This window comes from Styela clava, chromosome 5, assembly GCF_964204865.1.
Source record: "Styela clava chromosome 5, kaStyClav1.hap1.2, whole genome shotgun sequence".
NCBI lineage: Eukaryota > Metazoa > Chordata > Ascidiacea > Stolidobranchia > Styelidae > Styela > Styela clava.
In genome coordinates, this window is record NC_135254.1 from 19,189,182 (window position 1) to 19,213,078 (window position 23,897).

At 35.4% G+C, this 23,897-nt stretch overlaps 3 protein-coding genes across 4 annotated transcripts; all 3 read right to left on the reverse strand.

Moving 5' to 3' along the window:
• Positions 1-334: 334 nt before the first annotated feature.
• Positions 335-6,394, reverse strand: LOC120344350 (integrin alpha-M-like). Its single transcript, XM_078112533.1, has 10 exons — positions 5,322-6,394; positions 4,835-4,911; positions 4,481-4,629; positions 4,016-4,133; positions 3,117-3,288; positions 2,787-2,862; positions 1,588-1,730; positions 1,361-1,475; positions 1,041-1,158; positions 335-951 (listed from the first exon to the last, which is right to left on the reverse strand). Exons 1-10 carry the CDS (start codon positions 5,543-5,545, stop codon positions 806-808), a joined length of 1,338 nt encoding a protein of 445 aa, XP_077968659.1. The 5' UTR covers positions 5,546-6,394; the 3' UTR covers positions 335-805.
• Positions 6,395-7,177: 783 nt separating this feature from the next.
• Positions 7,178-13,097, reverse strand: LOC120344358 (integrin alpha-D-like). 2 transcript variants are annotated; one of them, XR_005569706.2, is made up of 11 exons: positions 12,593-13,091; positions 12,092-12,168; positions 11,690-11,838; positions 11,125-11,242; positions 10,584-10,755; positions 10,281-10,356; positions 8,675-8,817; positions 8,220-8,334; positions 7,878-7,995; positions 7,447-7,777; positions 7,178-7,377 (listed from the first exon to the last, which is right to left on the reverse strand). XR_005569706.2 is itself a non-coding variant. In XM_039413547.2 (11 exons), exons 1-11 carry the CDS (start codon positions 12,814-12,816, stop codon positions 7,330-7,332), a joined length of 1,365 nt encoding a protein of 454 aa, XP_039269481.2. In that variant the 5' UTR covers positions 12,817-13,097; the 3' UTR covers positions 7,178-7,329. The 2 variants fall into 2 exon arrangements, 1 of the variants encoding a protein (XP_039269481.2); XM_039413547.2 differs by having other exon boundaries at positions 7,653-7,777; positions 12,593-13,097.
• A 2,763-nt stretch (positions 13,098-15,860) lies between these two features.
• Positions 15,861-22,977, reverse strand: LOC120344365 (pre-mRNA-splicing factor 38B-like). Its single transcript, XM_039413557.2, has 10 exons — positions 22,554-22,977; positions 21,907-21,975; positions 20,897-21,048; positions 20,533-20,593; positions 19,825-19,968; positions 18,606-18,685; positions 18,309-18,359; positions 18,020-18,136; positions 17,112-17,177; positions 15,861-16,797 (listed from the first exon to the last, which is right to left on the reverse strand). Exons 1-10 carry the CDS (start codon positions 22,779-22,781, stop codon positions 16,716-16,718), a joined length of 1,050 nt encoding a protein of 349 aa, XP_039269491.1. The 5' UTR covers positions 22,782-22,977; the 3' UTR covers positions 15,861-16,715.
• Between the last annotated feature and the right edge of the window lie 920 nt (positions 22,978-23,897).

Genomic DNA, 23,897 nt, shown 5'->3' on the forward strand with positions numbered 1-23,897 from the left:
TGGATAGCGGATAAGAAGCGGACAGACTCAACAAATAAATAAAGATAAAAAGAAGCAGCTACTTATTTTATCGTGGTTCATTGCACCCTTTATCTGTTGTTCAAGTTTTCGGTTTCTACAGGAAATACGAAGAAAATTCGAAATATGCGAATATTATACATCTGAAATTAGTTTTTGTTTTACTGACAGTTGTATAGCATCGACTTCCATTATTTTTTATGAATCCAGTATTATTAGGTGTAATTGTTTGTTTTCGGCGCCCGCCCAGTGTTTATTTTTTTCGTACCTAAATGATGACTTTACGCTAGGACTCTTTTTGTTATGTCTCATTTATTTAAAAAAAAAGGCTTTGTGTAATAGCACATTAAAAGCAATGTTTTCTTCTAAACATAGAAATGTCTTGTTACTCTGCAATCCAAGAATAATGCCTGCGTCGAAAGGATAACAATTTTCACACAACTTTGCTCGACATTGCAGCTGCAACATAAAGACAACAATGTCAACGATTTGGTTTCTGATTTGTTAAAAATGCATGTAAATTGTACGCACCTTGATTTTTAGTTGAAGATGTTAGAAGATTCTCAGAGTCGCAATAACGTTAATGCTACTGCGCATACCGCATCGCTGACGCTGTTGTAACGTGTATCGGAACACAAACAACACAGGCATTCTCTCAACCACACTCTCACAACAACACAACTTTGGTATATATAACTTACCATAGCTTATTGTGTAGCTATAAATGGGAAATGATAAGTCCGCATTCGCAAACGTACCCAGGGTTGATATATACCTTGAACAAAAGTCAAAAGTTTGAAATTTTTACCGGGTTTATAGCTGTTGACCTTCGCAACCTTTTCTTTACAGGCCTTAGCTTACTGTAGGCTCCGGCTAATCCAACCTCTGCAAATTGCATTTTATAACCAGCAGTTCCTGCACCTCCGCTTGATCCTATATAGAAAGGCGTGATATTTCACTAATTCCCTTCAAAAATAGCACAGAAGAAGTCATAAAATAAAAGTAATAAATTTAATATTTACCTTCCAAAACCAAACTACCGATTTCTGTTTGTAACTCTTTTGCAATAGCATTTAGTCCGTTAAAATTTTGTGCCATAAATACGCGATTATCGTCCAATGCATCGCCATTTGCAATCAGCTAAATTGAAAGATTTATGTCAAGACAGTATTGGAGAAATCCATACAATATGGTGGATAGTATTAATAATGCCTATTTCAGATTCTTTTTGCCTTCCTGTATACACTATTTATTTAATTTATTTTTTATTGTACTTCAACGATGTACTAACTGTTATGACAGTATCAAACGAGAACATATGTGAAACACAAGTTGTATTTACTCGTAATTCTGTTGTGTTAACCTTCCGTGCACCGCCAACTCCAATCGCGTATGTTATTACGCCAATTTCCCGTAACTTATCAGCGTTCCCAGGTACGTCATTTTTGTCCATAGCTCTGCAAAAATATCAGAATCCTACATAAATAAAATCGACCTCCACGGGAGATGATATTATAAATAATCACTGCAAATTTTAAAATTTTCACTTCAAACCTGCAAAGTACTTACTGTCCGTCGGTGAGTAAAACCATAACTTGTTTCGTCATCGTTTTGTTGTAGTTTGTAGTGTTCTGGAAATCGATAGCGGCTTTTTCCAATGCTTTACCAGTATATGTCGTATACCCGTGCAAAGTAATATCATTAACAGCAGACTGTGAAATCATCGTAAAGGCATTATTACACTTTCACTGAAAATTTGTGTTTTAGGTATATACAGTGCTCTTAATTAATTAAGCGAGAAACACATTCACAGATGTTTAAATCGGCTTTTTAGCAATTATGCCTGTCCCATCCCATTCCCATTGGAAATAAAATTCAGTGAAAATTGTTAAATTTGGGTTTAGCGTCTAATAAATAGGACTACACGTACTAAGAGACATGCAAAACAACAAAATTTATGGACTTTGTTAACTTTATATTCATAACTATTATCAATGTGTCCATCAGCCCCTTTACGAAGTATATTCTTAATGCTGAATATATTTTGTACTTTATAAATACCAAGAAGGCTATGCTCAAATATATGGACACAAAGTTTTGTACCATCATTTCCCCGAAAATCATACGGTTTTCGTATCCCATGAGAAATATAAATGTGTACTGTCCCATCCCATGGGATCTCCCGGCGAATAAGTCGCTTTTCTAGACCCAAATTTTCGGCCTGATTTTTTTTGGGGGGGGGGGGGGGCGTCTTATTGGGAACTACGGTATTTGTCACTGGATATACTCAAAATAATCGAAGGAACCCAAAATAATATGATCAACCAAATAGAGTTTATCTTACTAGGAAGGAATTAGTTGAGGATCGGTAACTTAGCGTATAGGATAGCATTTTCATATTTTCCCCATGTAAAGAAAAGTCGAATTAATAATGTTACATCCCACAACCTTTTGTTCGGTTATGAGTCGAATTGTGCGTTATGCATGAACTTGTATAGTAAAGGTGTTTACGTGAACCTCTCCGTTACAGCAAAGATTGTAATAACATTATATTCAACTGAAATCAAGCATTCGTATATACGTACAAGGCAATTGGCAACGCGATGAAAATTTCTTTCTTTCTGGCCGACTTGGAAAGAGGTTTGAGATGATTATTATTATTCCTAATCCTTATGCCTGATCAGTGGTGTGAATAAAATTTGCCGATAATTTTACACAGAGCAAGAATCGGGTTAGTATTCAATTCAATTCGCTGTGCTATTACTCACAGAAAACGAAGCAAATGTTTTGTATTCTCCTATTTTGATGTGTGTCTCCATATAACGCTGGATAGTAATTGGAGAGCTGGTGATAAAAATAAATTTAAAATATGAATTTTGGGTAGTGAATACTAGAAAGTGCAGTTCACTTGATTCACTTCATTATCACATATATATTCCATATGACTAAATATGGATGGGTTTGTTATATGACCGTAGCATACAAACATTTTCTCACAGCAAGAACCCGAAACCACTCACATGCATAAACAATATAACAATATAAATATAGAAATGCAGACTATATTCTTGCTCTTGACAAATTCTTTATATGCGTACCCGATGGAATAATGAGAGTATTGCATCACGCCCACAGAAATCTTGCCATTTTCGATGTTCAATTTCCTTGTTATATCATTTACCCATTTTTTGACAGTCTGAAAGTTATATTTTCCCACAGACGCCGATCCATCCAAAACAAATAACACTTCGACATTTGGGATCGAACAACCTTAATGATATGAATTTGAAAATGCCTTAAATGAGATGCAATCGAGATATTGTCTGTGGAAAATCAAGCTAGAAATAAAATTTGATGGACTAAATTAAAAACTTGGCTGGACGGTAGTCGTTGTCGTGCTACAGAGAGGCTGATAGCATAACATATCTATGCAACTCCTAATATGCATATAAAGTCACTAACCAAACACAATATTAGTGGAAACTATTCTTATAAAAACAAATACACATAAGATTTTAACCTAAATAACATTAAACACGTTACATCTTGTTATATTCCAGAGGCACTGTGAGAATATTTTTCAAGGATGCTGCAGCTCGCTGGCTACATGGCGAGTGTTTCCTCGTTCAATGCAAAATTTTATAAAACAATTGCTCGTGAATATTTGTATTTATGTTGATGTGTCTGTATAATCATAATATGAATGCATATGGAAATTCCATTCTATAATATGAAACTGAACAAACTGAACTATACATGAACGGTTTTCGAATTGCTCGCATATTTTTCGGAACACAGTATTCAAATACCAATAAATATTGCTTACGTAGAATCGCTTCATTCAAGCAGTTTCGATTGATGAAATGATGACTAATACTTGAAAAGGGAATATAATATAATAGGCAAAGTGGGTTGCTGCAATTCAAATCATGAAAGAAAGATTCATAAAATCGCTCTGGTCATCTGTTTTACACTGGTATATACTAATCATACGTACTTAGTAATTTTATCTGTTTTCCTCTTTTCCATGTTCTACCAAAATTTTTCGATTCATAACAATATCCTGGAATATATCTCAAGTTACCACAATTTTGGGCCCGAGTTGTTGAACATGCCTGAAAAATTTTTAAAAATTCCCAACGATATGAAAATTTCACAATTTCAAAACATGACGTGCCGGATTACATTTTTATTCATCCCAGACTTTGCGGAAAATTTCAGCTCATGATTAGCACCTTGTTTCATGAGAAAATGCCCAATGTTTTACTGTATCCAAACCCATATAACTGGAGCAATTTACTGTAGTGGCCTTTTCTTTGCATGTGGTATAAGCCGTCATGTCGGCTACCCCCTCGGGATAGATATTATTCGTTTGAGCGCAGGTTCGAAGCAATGTAAGTCCATTGGCAAAATACGGAGATTACTTTTACCTGCTTTATAATATAGCTAACATTAAAATTACCTGTGCGTCTCCCATCGGAGATGTTAGTACGAACATTCCAAAACTATCTCCCATTTTCGGATTTGCGGGATGTGCAGTTTTGCATTGTGGGGCAACCCCTTCAAAAATGGTAGGCTTGATTTTACAAGATAAAACGCTTCCTTCAGCCCCTGTGAAAATGGTTGATTAGACATTGATATTCCAGCAACCGGTGTCGCATGAACTACGTATATGTGTAGCTAAGCTATATACAATTACTCCGTTAGAAAAAAAGGATAGAGTTTTACTGTTCCGATCACCGTTATTAGTAATCAATATTATATCAGCACCCAATTATTGGCAATTAAAGAGGTATGGCGTGACTCATTCTCTCACCTTGATTTACCCCTGCACTTTTATCCTGTAAAGTAGGTGATAATGGGTCAATCATTTTGGGGGAGCCAATTGTCAATCTATAATAAAAAAAGATAAAACGTGAAGATTTGTCCAATTATGCATAATACGGCCAGGCACATAATACAAGTAAAACAACTCGAATTGTATTCTACCGCTAACAGACAAACAAAACGAAGACATAGCAGCAATTTTCATTTCTTGAATACCCCGTGTAGGCTTTACGACATAGTTATTTCTAATCCATAGTATTCAGAACTGCGTACTGTTCTGTTCCCTACTAAAACATTTCACTTACAAAACTCCATCTGTTTCATCATATTCAGTTTGTGTATATTTAAATGAAATAAAAATTGGATATATATATATATACCGTATATAATAAATTAATCCAGTAATGCAGTATTAGAATGCCACTATATGTACTGTTTATACATTCTGGTCCGTGATAATTTCATTGTTAGTTTACCTTATTCTCCCATCTTTTTGTGCATATAGGTTGAAACTGTATCCATAGTACGAACTTTTCGTTGTATTGGGGAGCTGAGGGGGAGTACCGGTTCCCAAGTGCTCCACTACTGGTGATACCATATATGTCGCTGTTTTCTCGCCAAAATCCAAATTGAATCCATGGCTTTTTAAAATTATCATGAAAAGTATTACAGTTTTACATATCAAAATATGATATGGCATATTGCCAGTGACGCGATCCGGTATTTCGATACAATCGTGTCTGAGAATGCCTGGTTCCACGCAGGTAAAGATTGAAAAGAAACTAAATTACTCTGACTCGGTCAACGCTGGCTTAAATATTTATTTTTCGTCCACGTTCATTGTTGTCTATTTAAATCTGTTAATATCACCATACCATATAAAGACACAAAAATGGTTGCCTTCTTATGATCCAAGTTTTCGAATGGAGTGTGAGTCAAAGGGAAGGGCTTTTGAGCGTTACATATGACATTGTATTCAGGCATTGATGTGAAACTGTACAATGTGGAATTTTCCACGTTGCAACGAAATTTCTATACTAAAAATCTAACGAATTTAAATCGCATTCGACTTTAAGAAGTGAACAATAATAATACGGAAAGCCATTTTCATACGTACTATCAGTTCAAATTAGAGATAGCCGTCGTTTTCCATATTACACGGAATGCCGTCTGTGGCCTCGGCTAAGTATATATATATGAAAAATGCGATATATATATATGTATGAGATAATTTTTATAACTTATATCGACGATAACATTCTAGGACGCTGGTATTTTAACTCCCAAAACACTTTCGCCAATCAGGAAAAAGATCGCGAAAATAACCCATCGGTTATAGGTATTTCTTTGACGTCCAAAACCAAACAATTTTGAAGTTTTTCACCTCCCTCTTCCATTTCTGTATTTTTTTTTATTTCACCCCACTCTTTGCAATTCGTACACATCTCTGTTCTTGTTCTCCCTAATTATTGGACACGTAGTGGACATAGCGATCGTTTCAATATTATGTTGTTGTTGTTGTTTTTTCACACTTTTTGGACACCTAAGGGAAAATCTAAAAAGTCGCTTTTTTCTTTAATTACTGGACCAATTGCTCTGAAATTTTCAGTGGTTACAGATAAAAATTTTCTCCAGAAGGCTATTACTTTTATTTATTTTAAATATTTCTGTTAGCTCTGTGAGATTTGTTTTTGCTTGCTATGACGTCACCCAACGTTATGCGGACACCGACGCCATTTTGTGTCCGACTGTACTGGTTCGCTTGGTGTAAATATATTTGTAGACTGTGATCTGACGGTACGGTAAACCGTACTGTACTGCAAACGTGTCCATATATTCGGCGTAGCTCTCTTGTTTACTTTAATTCGCGTCCAGTCATTATTCTACAACGATACTTTTATATTATCTGGTTGCGCCCTTTCAAATCTCGTTCAGGTGGTTATATCTGGATATTATTTGTATTTGCCTACACATTTTCAAGCCTACATTTTTTCTGTTAATGGATAGTCAGTTTATAGCATCGTTCCGCCAGGAGTCGCCATTAAATTCCACAGCACTATCACTGGGACTGGGAACGGTAACAATTTCATGATATGGCCCTTCTCAAAAAGGTTTTCTGAATGCGGCCCGAGCAAAAAAAAAACTTTGCACAAAACTGATTTAACCACACGGGCTCTTTGTAGTAATAACAGAAATAGAATCAATTGGACTTATCGACAAAGAGGATTCAATGGGCTTTTGAACTATGCCAAGTGGATAAACAGATATATTTTTATTGCCTAACTCTCATTTCATATTACTTATGAAAAGTAAGGTATTGTAATATACAATGTTTCTAATAGTATATGTATTCTACATAAATGATGACTTTATTCTATGACTATTTCTGTTATGCCTAATTTACTGAAAATAAGCTGTACATATTAGCACATTAAAACATGCATTTTATTTTCTAAAAATATATATTTCGTGCAACTTTGCAATTCAAGAATATTTATTTTCGAGTCGAGTGTGTCTTCCGTGGCATTTCATCTATAAAATAAAGACATTGTTATCGATATGGGTTCCGATGCGTTGAAAAAACGTGTGAATTGTACGCACCTTGGTATATATACGTTGATTTTCAGTCGTAGATGTTAGAAGATTCTAAGAGCCGTAATAATGTTAATGTTCCCGCGCATACCGCATCGCTGACACTGTTGTAACGCGTATCCATACGAAACCATACGAAACACAGCCAACACAAACAACACAGGCATTCTCTCAACCACACACTCTCACACAAGTCAAAAGTTTGCAGATTTTACCGGGTTTATAGCTGTTGACCTTCGCAACCTTTTCTTTACTGGCTTCAGCTTACTGTAAGCTCCGGCTAATCCAACGGCTGCAAATTGCATTTTATAACCAGCAGTTCCAGCACCCCCGCTTGATCCTATATAAAAAGACGTTGAATTTCACTCTATTTTCTTTTATAAATAGCACAGAAGAAGTCGGATATATAATAAAAAAAATAAAAGTAATAAATTGAATACCTTCCAGAACCAATCCACCGATTTCTGCTTGTAACTCTTTTGCAATAGCATCAAGCCCGGCAAAATTCTGTGCCATAAATACGCGATTATCGTCGGCCGCATCTCCATTTGCTATCAGCTAAATTGAAAAATTAGTGTCAAGTCATTACTAAGAATATCTTTTGAATTCATCTTCCACAATAATATGGTGAATAGTATTAATATATATTGCTCATTTCAGATTCTTTTGTCCTTCTATACACACTATTTATTTGAAGTTTTGCTATACTTCAACAATATATTAATTGAAATAACAGTATCGAACGAGAATATATGTATATGTGTAACGCAAGTTTTATTTACTCTTAATTCTGTTCTGTTCACTTTCTTCGCACCACCAACTCCGACGGCGTAGGGTATTACGCCAATATCCCTCAACTTTTCTGCATTCCCAGGTACGTCATCTTTGTCGGATGCTCTGTAAAAAATCTAATTGTACCAATGATCAAAATTGAGGGACATAGATGAGAATTTCCAATAATATTTGTAAAAGAAATCAATTAGGAACCAGTAGCATAAACGCGGGCATGAAATTCAATTTGTGCCTGAACAGTCTGAGTGCCCAAAACATGTTTTCCTCTTACCGCTGGTGACCCATGCGTTGTTAGCAGATTTCAAAGCTATACGGAATACGTTTAGGTGCGGGTGGACTTCTGAAATGAACGATTGGTCGGCTACAACCTTCTCCGTTCATCATGGCGACACTGATGAAATCAGTATCCTGATTCATTCCCAGCAAATTTGTTTACGTTACTTACTTTCCGTCGGTGAGTAAAACCATAACTTGTTTTGTTGTCGGCTTGTTGTAGTTTGGCGTATTCTTGAAATCAACAGCTACCTTTTCCAATGCTTTACCAGTAAATGTCGTGAATCCTTGCAACGTAATTTTATCAACCGCAGACTGTAAAAATCTTAAATTTATTACACATTTTTACTATAAATTAGTTCTACTTGCATGTCTTCTAAAGTCCTGAACACTCGTCAGATTTTTGAAATATTGTCTTAGCAGGAGAGTGCACGATTTCCCAAAACAGACTTTCAGTCCTCTTGAATTAGTCCAGACAGGATTTTTCATAAAAAATTCATAATGCAATATAATTATTATTGCATGTGTTAATAGTTTTACTCTTTTGTGCAATCAGATACAACAGTAATCGGGTATATTTTTATCTTTTCCTCTTGCCATTACGTAAAACTTATTCATATTCTTATTAATAAACCTATTCATTCAGAACTAACACATAGTTTGCATAGCACCCTGCAGACGAACACAAGCAGGTAACCTACGATTTTGGCTATTTAATCAGCGGCTGGAAATGGAATGATGTTTAAGCATAGTCCCCAAAAAATATCACCGAATTAGATTTTGTATGGCTGAGGCAATAGTCCAACGACAGCTTGCCATTTTGACGTTTATCGATATAAATTGTGGGGGTTGGAGTCAGGGTGGAAATATCAGACTTTCAATAGTGATATAGGAATCTTAACAGTCCATCATAGAAGGCTTACATATGACAAAGTTATTCTCATCTAAATTTGGGTTTATCGTTAATTTGGAATAAGAGTCGGAATCAAAAATTTATCAACCTCAAGTCCCTGCAACGACAATAACAACAACTACTCGAGACGGCGGAGGGTCTAACAGACCTTTCTAACATAACCCTCGCGGTAATAAAAACTGCGAATAGAATACGACAGGAAAGATAGGCCCATAAGACGGCTTAATCATATGGTGAACCACAGCCTCTTTTACGGTTACCAGTCCAAGTCGTATATAGGATTATTAGTTATTTGCCAGTTATTTTTTTTCGGAAGCATGGACTTCCGCGATACACGCAAAGTTAGCAAAGGAATAGCAACCACGTTTATAAAGACTACCTGACAAGTCGACCAATAATTTAAAATGATGTTTTAAAAATGTTTATGTTTTTTTAATTTTTACTGATAATCTGTCCCAAATAGTCCAGCCTGAATTACAACTTTCAGAAAAGATTTAATTTCTGCGAGACTAACTACTCATCCTTCGTCTATGCATTTGTACTGGTGGAACCATAGAAAATACATGTTATTCTAATTTTTAATGGTTTTTTGAAAAGATTCAAAATAAATTTTTTACAGTTCTATACAAATAAGATAGATATTGATAGTATTTTCGAGTTTTAACTTTGAATTTTTGCCTATTTTTTTTTTACTTGATTTGGGTTCAATGCAGGACTAGAAGGTTGCTATGATGGTCACGCTCTGGACTTACGTTTTAAGTAACGTACTCATTGGCTTAGTTAATATAAAATTAAGCAATAAGTTAACGAAAGGCAAGTATCGTGACGGTATTCAGCTTCGTGCAGTGTCTAATTAATTACTTACAGAAAACGCAGCATATGTTTTGTATTCTCCTATTTTGATGTGTGTCACGATCCAAGGCTGGCTGGTAATTGGATATCTGAAAAATAAAATTCGTAAAGAGAATAACCAGAAAATAAAAATGTATTTTGATACTATCACAACATATCGAATTTCATATATATAATTTAATTTTAATCGGTTTGCCGCATTCCTGTAGATACGAGATGGTTACAAAAACGTGATGATGCAAAAATATTGAACTCAGTGACCCACTCTTAAAGTAAACCATTCTCACTCTGCTGGCGGATACTCTTATGTACATACCTATCAGAATAATGAGAGTATTGTACCACGCCTACAGTAACCCCGCCTTTTTCGATGTTCAATTTCCTTGTGATATCATTCACCCATTGTTTGACAGTTACAAAATTGTCTTTTCCCACTGAACTTGATCCATCCAATACAAATAAAACTTCGACATCTGTGGTTGGACAACCTGTTATAAATGTGGAATGATTCATTTAAAACGCATTTTTGGAAAATTAAGCTTTTGTTCAAATAAGATTATGAAAAATGAGAAAGATGGACAATTCTCATTCTGATATTAAAAGGTTTTTGATTGCAAACATATTGTTAATGGAGTTAAACTAGTCAAAGGAAGCAGCTTATGAAGACCAAAATAAAATGCGTACATCATTCTAACAGATTGACTAGTACTTAGCAATAGAATGAACGGAAGAAAGGCTTATGCCGCTGAAATCTACACATTGTTCAATTCTGAAGTTTCATCAGATTATAACTGAAAGATTTATAAAAACGCTATGAAGTCATCTATTTTGCACTGACATGTACATAGCCTACATACTCAGTGATTTTGTCTCTTTGTTTTGTTGCCATGTTGAACCAAAATTTGTTGATTTATAACAATATCCGGGACTATATCTCAAATCTCCACAATCTTGTGCCCGAGTTGTTGAACATGCCTAAATAAATAAAACATAAAGATTTCATTTTAAACAATCGATGCGGTATCAATAACTCGTGTAAATTGAATACTTCAAAATTGAGGACCGATTGGGGAACAATTATTCTTTGGTGTTATCATGAGATTTTGCGTTCTTGGCCTTCATAGGAGATAAGTGTGTGACTGGAAATTTTATCGTATAAATGATTTACATCTGTAATTTCCGATGTATTAGTGAATTCAAAGTCATGCATTTGGACCAATTAACTGGTATCACAACAACCAATCTTGGCTGGTAACCAGACCGGCCTGGTTTGCACTGTGACATTAGCTCGTTTTCGAAGTCCCAGGATAGATATTATCATGAGTTTGAAACGTGGGTTCAGAACAATTAAGGTCGATAGGATGAATACGCAGATTTCTTCACGCTGTTTCATTTATAAAGCTAACATTACAATTAACACACCTGTGCATCTCCCGTGGGAGTTGTTGGTACGAACATTCCAAAACCATCTCCCACTTGCGGATTTGCGGGATGGGCAGGTCTACATTTCGGGGGAACACGTTTAACAAAGGTAGGCTTGACATCACAAGAAAGAATGCTTCCTTTAGCCCCTGTAAAAAATTAAAAAATAAGACCTTGCGACGGCGTCGCATAAACTACTCATAAGTAGTTATCCGTGATTAAATCAATGTAAAGAATGGACAAGATTAACGTTACTGGGGTACCGATATTAGTCAACAGTACATTGAGTAAAGTACGTCATTGCTATATAATACGATTATATATGGAAATTTTCTACACGCCCTCCTTGTGCAAGTATATACTGTATAAAATAGATAAATGATGTGACTGACGAGGTCTCACCTTGGTTTACCTTTGCGCTCGTGTCCTGTAAACCGGGTAATGCTGGATCAGTCATTTTGGGGGAACCGATTGTCATACTGGAATAAACAAGATAAAACTACATGTAAGATTTGTATAATTACCTGAAATATATATATATAAGAGATAACGACAATTTTTCATTTTTTAGGTTAATTCCTCGAGAGTTTGTTCATACTACAGCATAGTCATCCTGGTCTATGTTATTCTCAATTTGTTCCAATTCTAGCCTTTGAAACTTTCAGTAAACCTTAAAATACTATGTTCCGTGAATTGCCTAGGAAATCATAGCAAATTCTACAATATATTCTAGATGTACAATGTCTAAATCGTACGATCTTTGTACACAAATTTGCCTTTTCTTAATAAATAAAATATTATACTGGATACAATAACTCAATAGTGAAAATTAATATTTTCATAAGAACAGTTCCACTTCGCTCTAATTATGTAAATGAATATGTAATTTCAATATCAGTTTACCTTATGGTCCCATCTTTCTTTGTAAATAAGTTAAAATCGTATCCATAGAACGAACTCTTCGCTGTATTTGGAAGTTGAGGAGGAGTGCCGGACCCCAATTGCTCCACCACAGGTGATACCATATACCTTGCTGTTTTCTCGTCCAAAGCCAAATTGAATCCATAGATTTTCAAAATTAAACATGCAAATATCAATGATTTACATATCAAAATATTATGTGGCATTTTGCCTGTGTGATCCGTAGATTTCAACCGTCTGTGTCAGCGGATCTGTGGTATCCACGAATCGTACAATTCCAAATGACTCTTGTTTCGATTGACGTAGGATTACTGTATATCCTTCCCCTTTTTTCTTACTAATTTAGGTCGGAAGTGTCACGTCTTTGTTCTCTATATTAATCTAGGATGCTGCTGATGTAATCATACCATGTATAGACATTCGAGTCTCATCATTGCCTCCGTATGTTCCATTAGTTTCTGGAACGTGAGATAACAAAAATGGATTTGAAGATTAGATTGGACTTTTGCGCCATCAAAGACAAACACACCGTTCCCAGTAACAAATAAATACATTCCAAGACCACATGCAATTCTTTTTAATCGAGTTTATACTATTCTAGAAAATTACAACTAATAAATTTGAGGATAGAATAAAGTAATTCGCAATATAATGTGTAATTAATAGAAGCATCAAAACGTCTGAAGCGCATATAATGTAGCACAGTGCTTCCTAATCTTTTTTCAATAAATTCCTCAGCTCGCCTATTTTGGAACTCTTTATTCCTTCCACACTGTCATAAAAACTACTTTTTCAATCTGTAAAGTTTTGATGGTCACAAAACGCACTTGTTTTATGTAGTAGTTAGGGAACGCTCATTTTGATAGTTTAGTGCAGTGGTTCTTGACTGTGGCGAACCTGCCGAACCCCTACTTTATTTTGCAAGCTTTCGCCAAACCCTACCGTTAAAGGGGGAAGTTAATATTGTGCAAGTTTATACAAAAAGAAACCTCATATTGATAGAGCATAAATTTATGACGTTATTGTTGAGCATAGGTAGAGGTTCTAGGTTTAAATTCCAAGGACAAGCATTGTCGAACCACCACCAGTATCCGACTAAGTCTCTTTCATCGGTTGACATATTTCATAAAATACCTCAGATATCGATACACAGTGACGAAATATCTGCCGCAGTATACTTGCTGTGAAAAAGATAACCATACCAGTGGTTACCAGCCGGGGGCCCGTGGTCTGGCAAGAGGACAACAGAACAGTTTAGGGGTCACAATACTACGCGTCAGATTGATTTTAATTCCTTTCCAAATTCTTGAGTTCCGCTAGAATTACCCCACAGCTCTTGCCACCAGAAACGTCAAATTTGAGGAGTCGTATTTGGGTATTGTTTCAATTCTTAGTTTTGCATGAGGCGCTCCGACACCGGTTCGTAAAATTGAAAATGTCAAACAAAGTAACAAATTATTGTGCGAATTTTTTCTCAAATTTTACCAAGGGATTATTATTTGACTAGTAGAATTGCCATTATTGCTGATATATTGAATTAATAATTTGAACTTATTCAGGATTCACGCAATGTTTTTGCCGGGTTTTTATTCACTATTTAATACGACAATAAAACAGGCACGATAGAAAGTAAAATCATAAGAAGATCAACCACCGTCCTCATAGATATCCGCATTCCGGCGTCAGAAATGGTAATATTGTTAGTTTAAAATTGGAACAGGTAATTTACAAACGGTGGGGAGAAAGATCAAAGCCTGCGCAAAAGATAAAAATCGAAATAAAATCCCGAATTCACTCCTTAATAGCTGTCTTTAACATGTGTCGCCGATATGCACGCATAGTTCTCCCAGTATTATAAAGTCAAACTTCGACGTTTGCCGTTGTGTAATAATTGGTAAAAAAAGAGGACGGGTGGAAACAGCTCATCAACATTAGAATGTCCTGCGTTCTGGATGCCTGTTGTATATATACTAAAAATGACTAAATATTCGACAATTCGAATTATTCGATTCAAAAAAATATTCTACGTTTGCCCTCCCTTGCGATCTGTAATCACGCCAGTAATCTGGCGAAACAAGTGGTAGTCCAAACACTGATGCAATGAAACTTAATAAAACCTTCATTAAATTTAGTAAATTGCACTTCTTCACGAAAGCGTGGTAGAATTGACGATTATTTCATATCTCGAACAAAAAAACGGTTAAACGAATAGTTTCTGCAGACTGAAAAGTCGAATAAGCGTTTCGACATAGTGAATGCTATGATCATTGCCATCAATATATGTTCGGGCCTTGCACGAGGTATCATAACGTGAAAAGATACGTCCAGTGGTTTATAACAACTTTAAACCAATATAGTGTTTTTAGCAATAATAAATAATTGTTGTGATGAAATGCAGTTTACGGTGCCCCTTCCATTCCTCTCGCAAGTGGCGACAATACAACTATTGAATGATTTTGGCAATGGGAGAAGCGTATTGAATTGTACCTGAAAAGAATTAGGTTGTGCAAAAGTGAGAATACCTGTGATAATAATAATGGTATAACGTGGAAGGGCGAGCAGAACCGAAGCGCGAGATGAACAAAAAAGGTTGGGAACCACTGATGCAACTTCTGCGCTCAGTGCGAATTTGAACCTTTGCAGTTGGTTGGCTGCATATCTAACATTCAGGCATCCGTCGAACCTAGTCTACTTATGATGCACGTTTCACTAGATTGCAAGACAGTCGTCATAAAGGTATTAAAGACTTATATGGAACGACAGCTACTTTGCTTTCGGCATTACCAAAGTAAATCAAGATGGCCTAGAATCGTGAACAGAGAGCGGACCATGGGTGGCTAGAAGGAGAAAGATACCGGAAGCAAAAATTACAACTATGGAGATTCGGAATGATCTTTTGAAATAGGATGGCAAGTGAATCCATCACCCAGACATCATATAACCTGGATGCAAGGATCAAAGCATTGTACATTACCTTACGGAAATAGAGATATCGTATTACTCATATTAAGGACGAATGATGGTATTTTCAAGCAAATCTGCTACCATATTCTTTGCTGCGAATTCTAGTATTCAGTGAACTTCAAACACTTCTTGTTCCATATTAATTCATGTATACTTTCTTGATATTCTCAACTTGTGCATTACATTGAGCTACATTTCATTCGTACTTTTCGAATTAGGTGAAGTGCACGCAAATAATGAGCTTGAACCCCCGAATTAATTTTCGCTAATTACCGAAGACAAAATCCAATTTCTCTATGATTACTTTTTTCAAAACAACACTTTCATAACAAAAGAAAGATGTTGAAAATCGACACAAGGATATGTACAAAGTCAATGGTCCAATAATAAGCCGCCAAGAAAGCAATCCAGGCATTAATAAAAAAGTAAAATCTGATGCAAGATAGCAGCTATTTTGATATTGCCAGGCCACATTTTTACATTAACTGACAAATCTTAAACATTATGTAGCAAAAGCATTGAATATTTTATCAATCTGAACCTGTTATAATAAATTCCGCCGAATTCCATAGTTTGCTACAAATGGGTAGGTTGCTACAAACCCAAATAGGAATAAAATATCGGTATTCCTTATTGACTGTTACTGTAGCGTTTCAAACTAATCCCAAAAAAGTAATCGCCACACTAGCATTAAACATTGAAAAAGGTGAAAGTATTTCGTCAATATATACATCCAATAACACTCGATCATACAACAAGGCTGTCCATCTTCCACAATCGCCTATTTTTCCAGCAAAGACCCTTCAATTAAAACTAGCCAGAGGAGGAATTGAGAGTGACCACTAACACAAGCTAAAATCTATATATCGGTTTTGTCTTTTCTAAACAGATTTCAGTAGACGAGATTTGAAACTATTCAAGTCAACATTATCAAGAAGTAGTAGATGGGAGGCAATTCCAAAAAGCGAAAACACGTAGGTGATGTGTCTGCAAATTGTCCGATCAAATAATAAAAACTAGACCTAACAAATTGAAATTCTTCACATCATCAAAAATTTTATCCGAGTAGTGTAAACGTATTAGGAGACTTTACATAGCATTGTAATGCCCTTATAAGCAATTATGCTTTAGGGTATTTTCTTCATCTAGACCTGTGCGAATGTTCTTTTCGTCTTTCATCACGATCTCTGGATCTTTTTCTCTTGTGTTCCCTGGAGCGTGATCTGAACAACATAAGAGAATTCAAGAATGTGACTGTTTCAATCCAATGTGAAGTTTTATAGTACAAATAGAGAATATGTATCCAAATAAACCAGTATTCAAGAATATTCCCTTTTGAATGTCCTGAATGAATTAAAAAGAACGTAAAAAATATTTTTTTTCATTAATGGAATGTGAAATTTTGCAGAAAACAGTTATCTTCAGTAACTACATTCGTAAAAAAATTATATCTTTCAACAAAGAAGATTTCAGTTTCTCATGAACACCCAATTCACAGAGTGTAATGCAATAAAAACGAATAATCAAATAAACGAACCGACTGCGATGCTTATGACTTCTTTTATGTGACCCACTCCTACTTCTTCGTCTTCTTTCCCTATCCCTGAAAAATAAAAAAAATATTGAAGACTCTGGATTATCTTAGTCGCATTACTTAAGTTTAAACAACCTCAAATATATATTTTAAATGACAAAAGCGGGCATCTGCATATCTATGATAGAAATTTCAGAATATTTTTTATATATTCAGCGATATTGATGGGTAAATGAACAATTTAAGGTGCTCAGAAGTGTGGGTAGTGTACTGTGTACCAATACAGAGGTAACTAAATTTGCTCGCCTACTTTACATCAAGTTGTGTAAAGGGACTGAAGCCTATTGGCATGGGGTATATTCACTTGGCTGACACAAACAGTCTCGAACTCGTAATAGGACTAAAACAAGGAAAATCGGAATAAAATTATGGCCTAACCCTAACCTGGTACAAACACTACGGGAGTACTGTTTAAAGTCTAAACAACCTCAAAATTGAATGTACCAGTAATTATATATATTGACAAAAACGGTTATCTGCATATCTATGATAAAAGTTTCAGAATATTTCCGATATATTCAGCAATATTGATATGGAAATAAGCAATTTAAAATATTCATAAGTGAAATACCTCAAAACGATTATGAAACAAATAAATGCAATAGGATAGCGTTTGCATATTCCTTTAGGCTTTAGGCCTCAATAGTTCCAAATAGATAACTCATATGCAGGAAGCATTAAATATGTAACTAAATACCGTTCTGAGTTCTGACTTCTGTTCTGACCATCAAACTTTCATATTTATTATAGTGTTATACATATACATACAGCCCAAGCAATGCAAAAAGAGTTTATCGGAATCAAAATTTGTATTTTTTTTTACAAAGAAGAGTTTTATATAAATGTTTCACCTTGAACGACTACGCTTCGATCTTTTATGGTCATTATAATCACGTCTGTCCCTATCTCTGTCATGTGAGCGTCTTCTGGAATGCTTACGATCTTTAGAACGAGATCGTGATTTTTGCCTGCAACATAAAGTATATATATCAGTTAACAAAAGCATTATTCTAAAAATTTGAAAATTTTACTTATCTATCTTATATATTTACAACACGAATATCCTATACCTAATATATTTAATATGGTTAAATCTATTCAGTGGTTTTTACCCATTCGATTTCCACCGTCTGTACAGACCTGGTCCTCTCCACTTGCTGACTGCGGCTTCGACCTGGATTTTGGTCATAACTGAAATAAATATAAAAATTAGGTAAATTGAACCAATATTTAGTTGAATAGCTTGTCATAATAACAACTGTTCAAAATGATTCCTCAAGCTCTTAAAAAAAATGAATCCGTGGTTCACAGTAGCAGCAAAGTGAACAACCATCAATCATAGTAGTAATAAATGAAACAGAAATAAAGTTATTATGAATTTTCAACTGTTGACGCCACAGCCCACGAGTAAACTATATTACTAAGACACCTACCTACCTTCTATTTGATTCGTAGTCTCTGTCTTCTACACCTTGACTTTTGCTTCTTGCTTCCCATTTTTGAGTCATCATTCTAGCCTATAAGCAATTCAAATATTGTCATCATACATTATCATTAATAACAAGTCTGTTGACTATATTAATGTAATACAGTAAATCAATCTGTTGTTGATTAATTACAACGGATGAAATGTCAAGTGCCGAACAAGAAGCACATTGAAAAATTAGACAGTGGACTGCTTGCTGTCTCAATTCTGATCACCTTGCACTGGGTAACAGGTTCGAATTTCCATTGGGGAAAACTATGATGTGCAAGAAGATTGCTGGTTCATGTAACCACTGATCGATTACAGCAGGGTGTGCAACCTTTAATACAGGAGGGCCAGATACAAATAACTGAGTGAAACTGCGGGCCTTCCCTCTATTTAACATAGGCTTTCTAGTAGTTGCGACGAGCATAAAAATTTAGGTTATTATTCCTATGACATGTGTTGTTAGCTTCGCACAAGCTAGCTGTTCGGGCATTGTAACGTCATAGGCATAGATAATAAATTGGGCCCAGGTTGGAATTACTCGCACGTACCAGATTAAACTAAATTAAAAATTCGTTTCGCAGGCGGCACATCATTGAAAATCGGCACTTCTTCGCGGGCCGCACAATTTTTCTATGTGGGCCACAGGTTGCACACCTGGATTATAGCATCGTCCATGCATCCAAAGGAATAACTGGTTAACTAATACCCAATATGTACCAGTAACCTAATGAGAGGGTGTGGAATGCCATACGCTTAAGCTGTCATACCTCTCCCTGGAATTAATATGGGAATTTTATCATGTCAGACATGTTTTAAACCTGACATGGGCAAACTACGGCCTGTGGGCCAAATCCAGCCCACCTGACGCCGTCACAACCAAACCTAAGCGAAATTTTGATGTTTCAGTTAAAAAAGCTCAAGTAATTTGTTGAGATTGTGATTAAATTTAGTTTTGGCACGAGACTCACTGTTTTCCACTTTTGATTTTGTAACACTGTAAATATTGTTCATAAAATGTAATTTTTTACAACAACACACTTACAATGGCCCGCCAGTCTAGGTGGGCAAAATTTTTGGCCCCTGGTTCAAAAACCTTGCCCACCCGTGTTTTAACTGTAACAATAAATAAGTTATTAGACACATGAGCAGTTCACTCAACCTTGTAATTGGAAGAAGACGGACCTTTAACTTTTCATCAATCTGTTTTTGAATCGGTACAGGAATTCTTGGGAAAAGCGTGTCGAACCATTCAAGCTTCGTCAGGAGATTACGAACCATTGTTCCAATTGTCATGAGACACCCACCTCCTGCTTTTGCATCAATTTCCTTCGAAATGTAAAATTATAATTTTGAATGGAATTTTAGCATAAAAATGGCGAGACAGCTATTCAGAGAAAAATATTGCATTATCTAGATTGAATGTTTTTTGAGGATTGTCTATAACTTCGCTATGCCCCTTTACTTTTGAATGTGTAAACATGGGCTTGCCTTGAGCAAATACTTTTGAAATAGGTTCCGAAGATACAGAATCCTCCAGATTAATCCAGAAGGTCATTAAAGTAACATTATTATGCTTACGTCTTACGCTAAATAAAGCCCAAGTCTAATCCTTTCTTTCCAGGTTGGGTTAGCTCGAATTACCACTCTTCTAACAGATTACCGTATGTTCGCTAATTTCAGTAACTAGCTATACAAAAATATCTCACATCAGCCACCCGCAAATGTGTTTTATCATTTTCCCTTTTTTTAAAATAAATCTCATTTTCTAAATTACTTACAAAGGATAATATCAGGGATTGCCATTCTGTAGGATCCTCATGGTTATAATTAACAAAAATGATTAAAGTGATACCAGAAAAAGATGTAATAATGGGCAATAAGGTCACTCACCTCCTCATCTTCAAAATAAGGTTCGAACCATGAATAAAGATCTTTTGGTGGTTGGCAGTATCTGAAATATGGTGTTAGAATAGTGTTAGAATACAGTTTTACAATAGTAATTTTTACAAAAATTTAGATTTGTTGATGCTTCCAAGACATTCTTACTTACAATCTCTCCAAGGCTATAAAGTGTCAATCCCATACCCAAGCATACCAATACGATTACAAAATTATTCCAAGTGTTTCTTAATTAATACTTAAATTTTCTGAACAACCCAACTTATCATTACAACACTCAACAACTCAACATTATCCAGTTGAGCAAATTATTTATTTTGAAGAAGAAATTAAGGGTCTTACCTCCCAAACGTACCTGATGTACATAAAACCGAGGCCTCTAATGTACGGTGAATCAGTGTGATTTAACATTCCATTCAACTGTTTTCTTGTCAACTTTAGTGTGAAAAGTTTATATAAAATACAATAGGAAGTAGAGACAATTCCACCAGTGCCGACACCTCGAACCTAAAAAGCATTCAAATTAGCGATCTTTCCATATGAATACAAAGGTTATTTTTTAACAAACCCTTGGGATTTTTAAAAACAACAAAACACGAGAATTATGATATCAAAGGTTTCAAAACAAAAAGACAAATGTGTTAATTTCGAGAAAATTTCATTTGAAAATATTACAAAGATGTCAGGGATTTTTAACCTGATAACCATTTGAAGCCATATTTACCAAAGTAATTAAAAAAAGTTGAGAAAATTTTTAAATAAAAAATATACGTTGTTCTCAAAGCAATGTTTTTCAAGTTTCGCCATTTAGGGTTGAACCCCTCAATATAGATTCTGGCAGAATAGACACAACTATTTGATGGTCATTATATTAAGGTACCGGTACCTAAAAAGGTAAATCAGGCAGAGACGAGGAAGAAGAGCTGCCCCCTTTTCTCTATTCTTTAGGCCTAAATGTTTACAAACTTCAAAAGGCATAAAATTCGCATCAACGATCCCAAAATTGGGTTTTACCTAAAAGCAGTGTTTTCATGTAAGAGCGCCGTGTTTTTTTCTCTAATAATTTTACGCCGCAGGGACAAAAAGATAAGCAATCGCTGGTCTAATAAATTGAGATTATACTGTTATTAATACTTTAAGTGATTTATATAAATTCGATTATGCTTTTTATTGAAAACCAAGAACCTAGCACAAGTTATTATAATCAAAAATCCATTTGCCTCAAACTATATGACATGTAGTATTCAGTAGAAGTAGTAGTTCCATACTTCAAATAAGACTGTGGAGTAGTATTGGATCAAATATGAAAAAATTTAATATACACATTAGCAACCAACTGTTTTACTTGAAAAATAATCGACTTACGCCACCACACATTCCAGTTTGACCTGCAGTTTTTCGACTTCCTCTTTCCCAAGGTTCTAGATTATCAATCTGAAATATTAATTGATAAATTTGATTAAGTATTATGTCTTGAAGTAAAATAATATTGCAATGAAGTTAATATTAAAAACAGCCAATTTCGCGGTTTGGCCTCGGATCAAACCCAATATATGAATATATGGTAAATTAGAATTTAGGATGGAATTTACATATTTATCCCCTTTGGAGAGCCGGTAGGGGGAAAGCCGACAAGACAAACCACGGCATCTCGTCCGCTCACCAGTCCATGTTGTGAAGTTCAACGCTTATCGCTTATCCCGATGCGCCACATAATGACATAGCCAAGCCCAATTGTTTTGTTAATGTTTAAATGTTCGTTGATTAATGTTTGCACCCATTTTTGTGGGGTGAACACAATAATAGATTAGAAGATATAAGGAATGACTATGAGAACTGCTAAAACCACAATAGGACGCAATTTAGTCAAGATATTAACTGACAGAAGGCAACCACTGCATGATGGTCAAAACCAAAATATTTTAGCACCGATACCAGAACTGCAGTAGGGTACCGTACAGTACGGCACAACCAGAAATAAAATATAAATATATAAAAGTATAAACAGTCACCTTGTAATAAATTTCATCAATAACTTCATGATATGTCTTAAGCTCGTAAAGTTTAACTTTGAAATATGGTGATGCTTGTATGTTTGTCAATATCAAGTTATTAATGTTCATAGTTCGTGGATTACCCCAAACTGGTAAGTTGTTTCCTAATTTCGGCTTCGCCTCCGCATATTCGCTTTGATCTTGCTCTTCGTCATAGCCTTCATCTCCTCCATACGCATTGTCCATTTTAGGTTTTCACTTAGATGGTAGGCCTACACTTTTTTTTATGGTTCCACAATGAGGATTATTCAATAAATAAATGGTACACTATTAAGCTATCAGAATAAGACAATTCCCATACAAAATCCCATTAATGTTCAGACTAATTAGAAAACTTCAGCGAAATGTGCAGAAACAGCCGCGAGCGATTGAATTCACGAAAGCAGCTTGCTTGACGTCGGTAAATCGTTTTGGCCATCCACAAGGCGGCTGACGGCTAGCTCGTCACGGCGGCTAACTAGGCATGGTTTAATATATTTATACCCACTACTGAAGGTAAATAACTACTTCACCCCCTATCCTTTCTTCCGGTAAATACAAGAAAAGCCTTACTAAATTTTTAACTAACGCCAAAGACTAGTTGTCTATGTCGAGTTAGCCGCCGTGGCAAAGTGCCTATACATAACAAGGCCGGTGTGGCGCCAAGTAGTACAATTGTGAAGTTCATCAATTTTTTCGGAATTTATTCGCTGTTTAAGGTGCTGTGTTTTTGATAAACTAATCAGTTATAAAAATGTATGTAAAGTTCGTTATCGTCGGCGCATATGCCATTTCGTGCTTTGTGGCAAGCGCTATAACGTGTTTGTGAAATTGTAGTGACGAACTGTTTGTATGAGGTAGCCAGGAAGGGGTTAGGATTAACATATGCAAAAATGTTTCTGCCCGCCAACTAGAAGTACCTACGGCGTTTAGTGAACATGCGACAATTTGTATATTTGCAGTATTGTTAATTTGTAATTCAAAGGCAAATTTATTGATTATAGATGTAGCCTACTTGAAGCTTTCACACAGCGATGATGTTACCTGTGTTTAAATAGTTGAATGCTACAATTTCGATTTTAAACATGTAAAAAACGAGACTCTAATCATTGTAATTTGAAAAATATGTAAATTTTTCGAGTGACTATTTTTTCGTATGAACACATTTCCAGGCGTGTATGTGTATTTGAGTGTATTTCTATAGCAAATGTCTTGCTAGTAGTTGTAATGCGTGGTAGTACTGACGATAATATCTGTTGTTTCATTAGAATTTTTTTTGGAGGGAGGATAAATCTATTTATGTGGACTCCATAATAAGCATAA

Excerpts from the sequence above, each read along its gene's own strand:
- LOC120344350 (XM_078112533.1), bottom strand. The coding sequence starts at position 5,545 with ATGCCATATCATATTTTGATATGTAAAACTGTAATACTTTTCATGATA. Across the intron at positions 4,134-4,480 it reads CTCCGATGGGAGACGCACAG|GCATGTTCAACAACTCGGGC; the intron begins GTAATTTTAATG and ends AAAATTTTTCAG. Across the intron at positions 1,159-1,360 it reads TTAACACAACAGAATTACGA|CTGATTGCAAATGGCGATGC; the intron begins GTAAATACAACT and ends CTTTCAATTTAG.
- LOC120344358 (XM_039413547.2), bottom strand. The coding sequence starts at position 12,816 with ATGCCACATAATATTTTGATATGTAAATCATTGATATTTGCATGTTTA. Across the intron at positions 11,839-12,091 it reads GAGCGCAAAGGTAAACCAAG|GGGCTAAAGGAAGCATTCTT; the intron begins GTGAGACCTCGT and ends AATTTTTTACAG. Across the intron at positions 8,335-8,674 it reads GTTTTACTCACCGACGGAAA|AGCATCCGACAAAGATGACG; the intron begins GTAAGTAACGTA and ends GATTTTTTACAG.
- LOC120344365 (XM_039413557.2), bottom strand. The coding sequence starts at position 22,781 with ATGGACAATGCGTATGGAGGAGATGAAGGCTATGACGAAGAGCAAGAT. Across the intron at positions 21,976-22,553 it reads TTGATGAAATTTATTACAAG|ATTGATAATCTAGAACCTTG; the intron begins GTGACTGTTTAT and ends TTAATATTTCAG. Across the intron at positions 19,969-20,532 it reads CTTATTTTGAAGATGAGGAG|GAAATTGATGCAAAAGCAGG; the intron begins GTGAGTGACCTT and ends TACATTTCGAAG.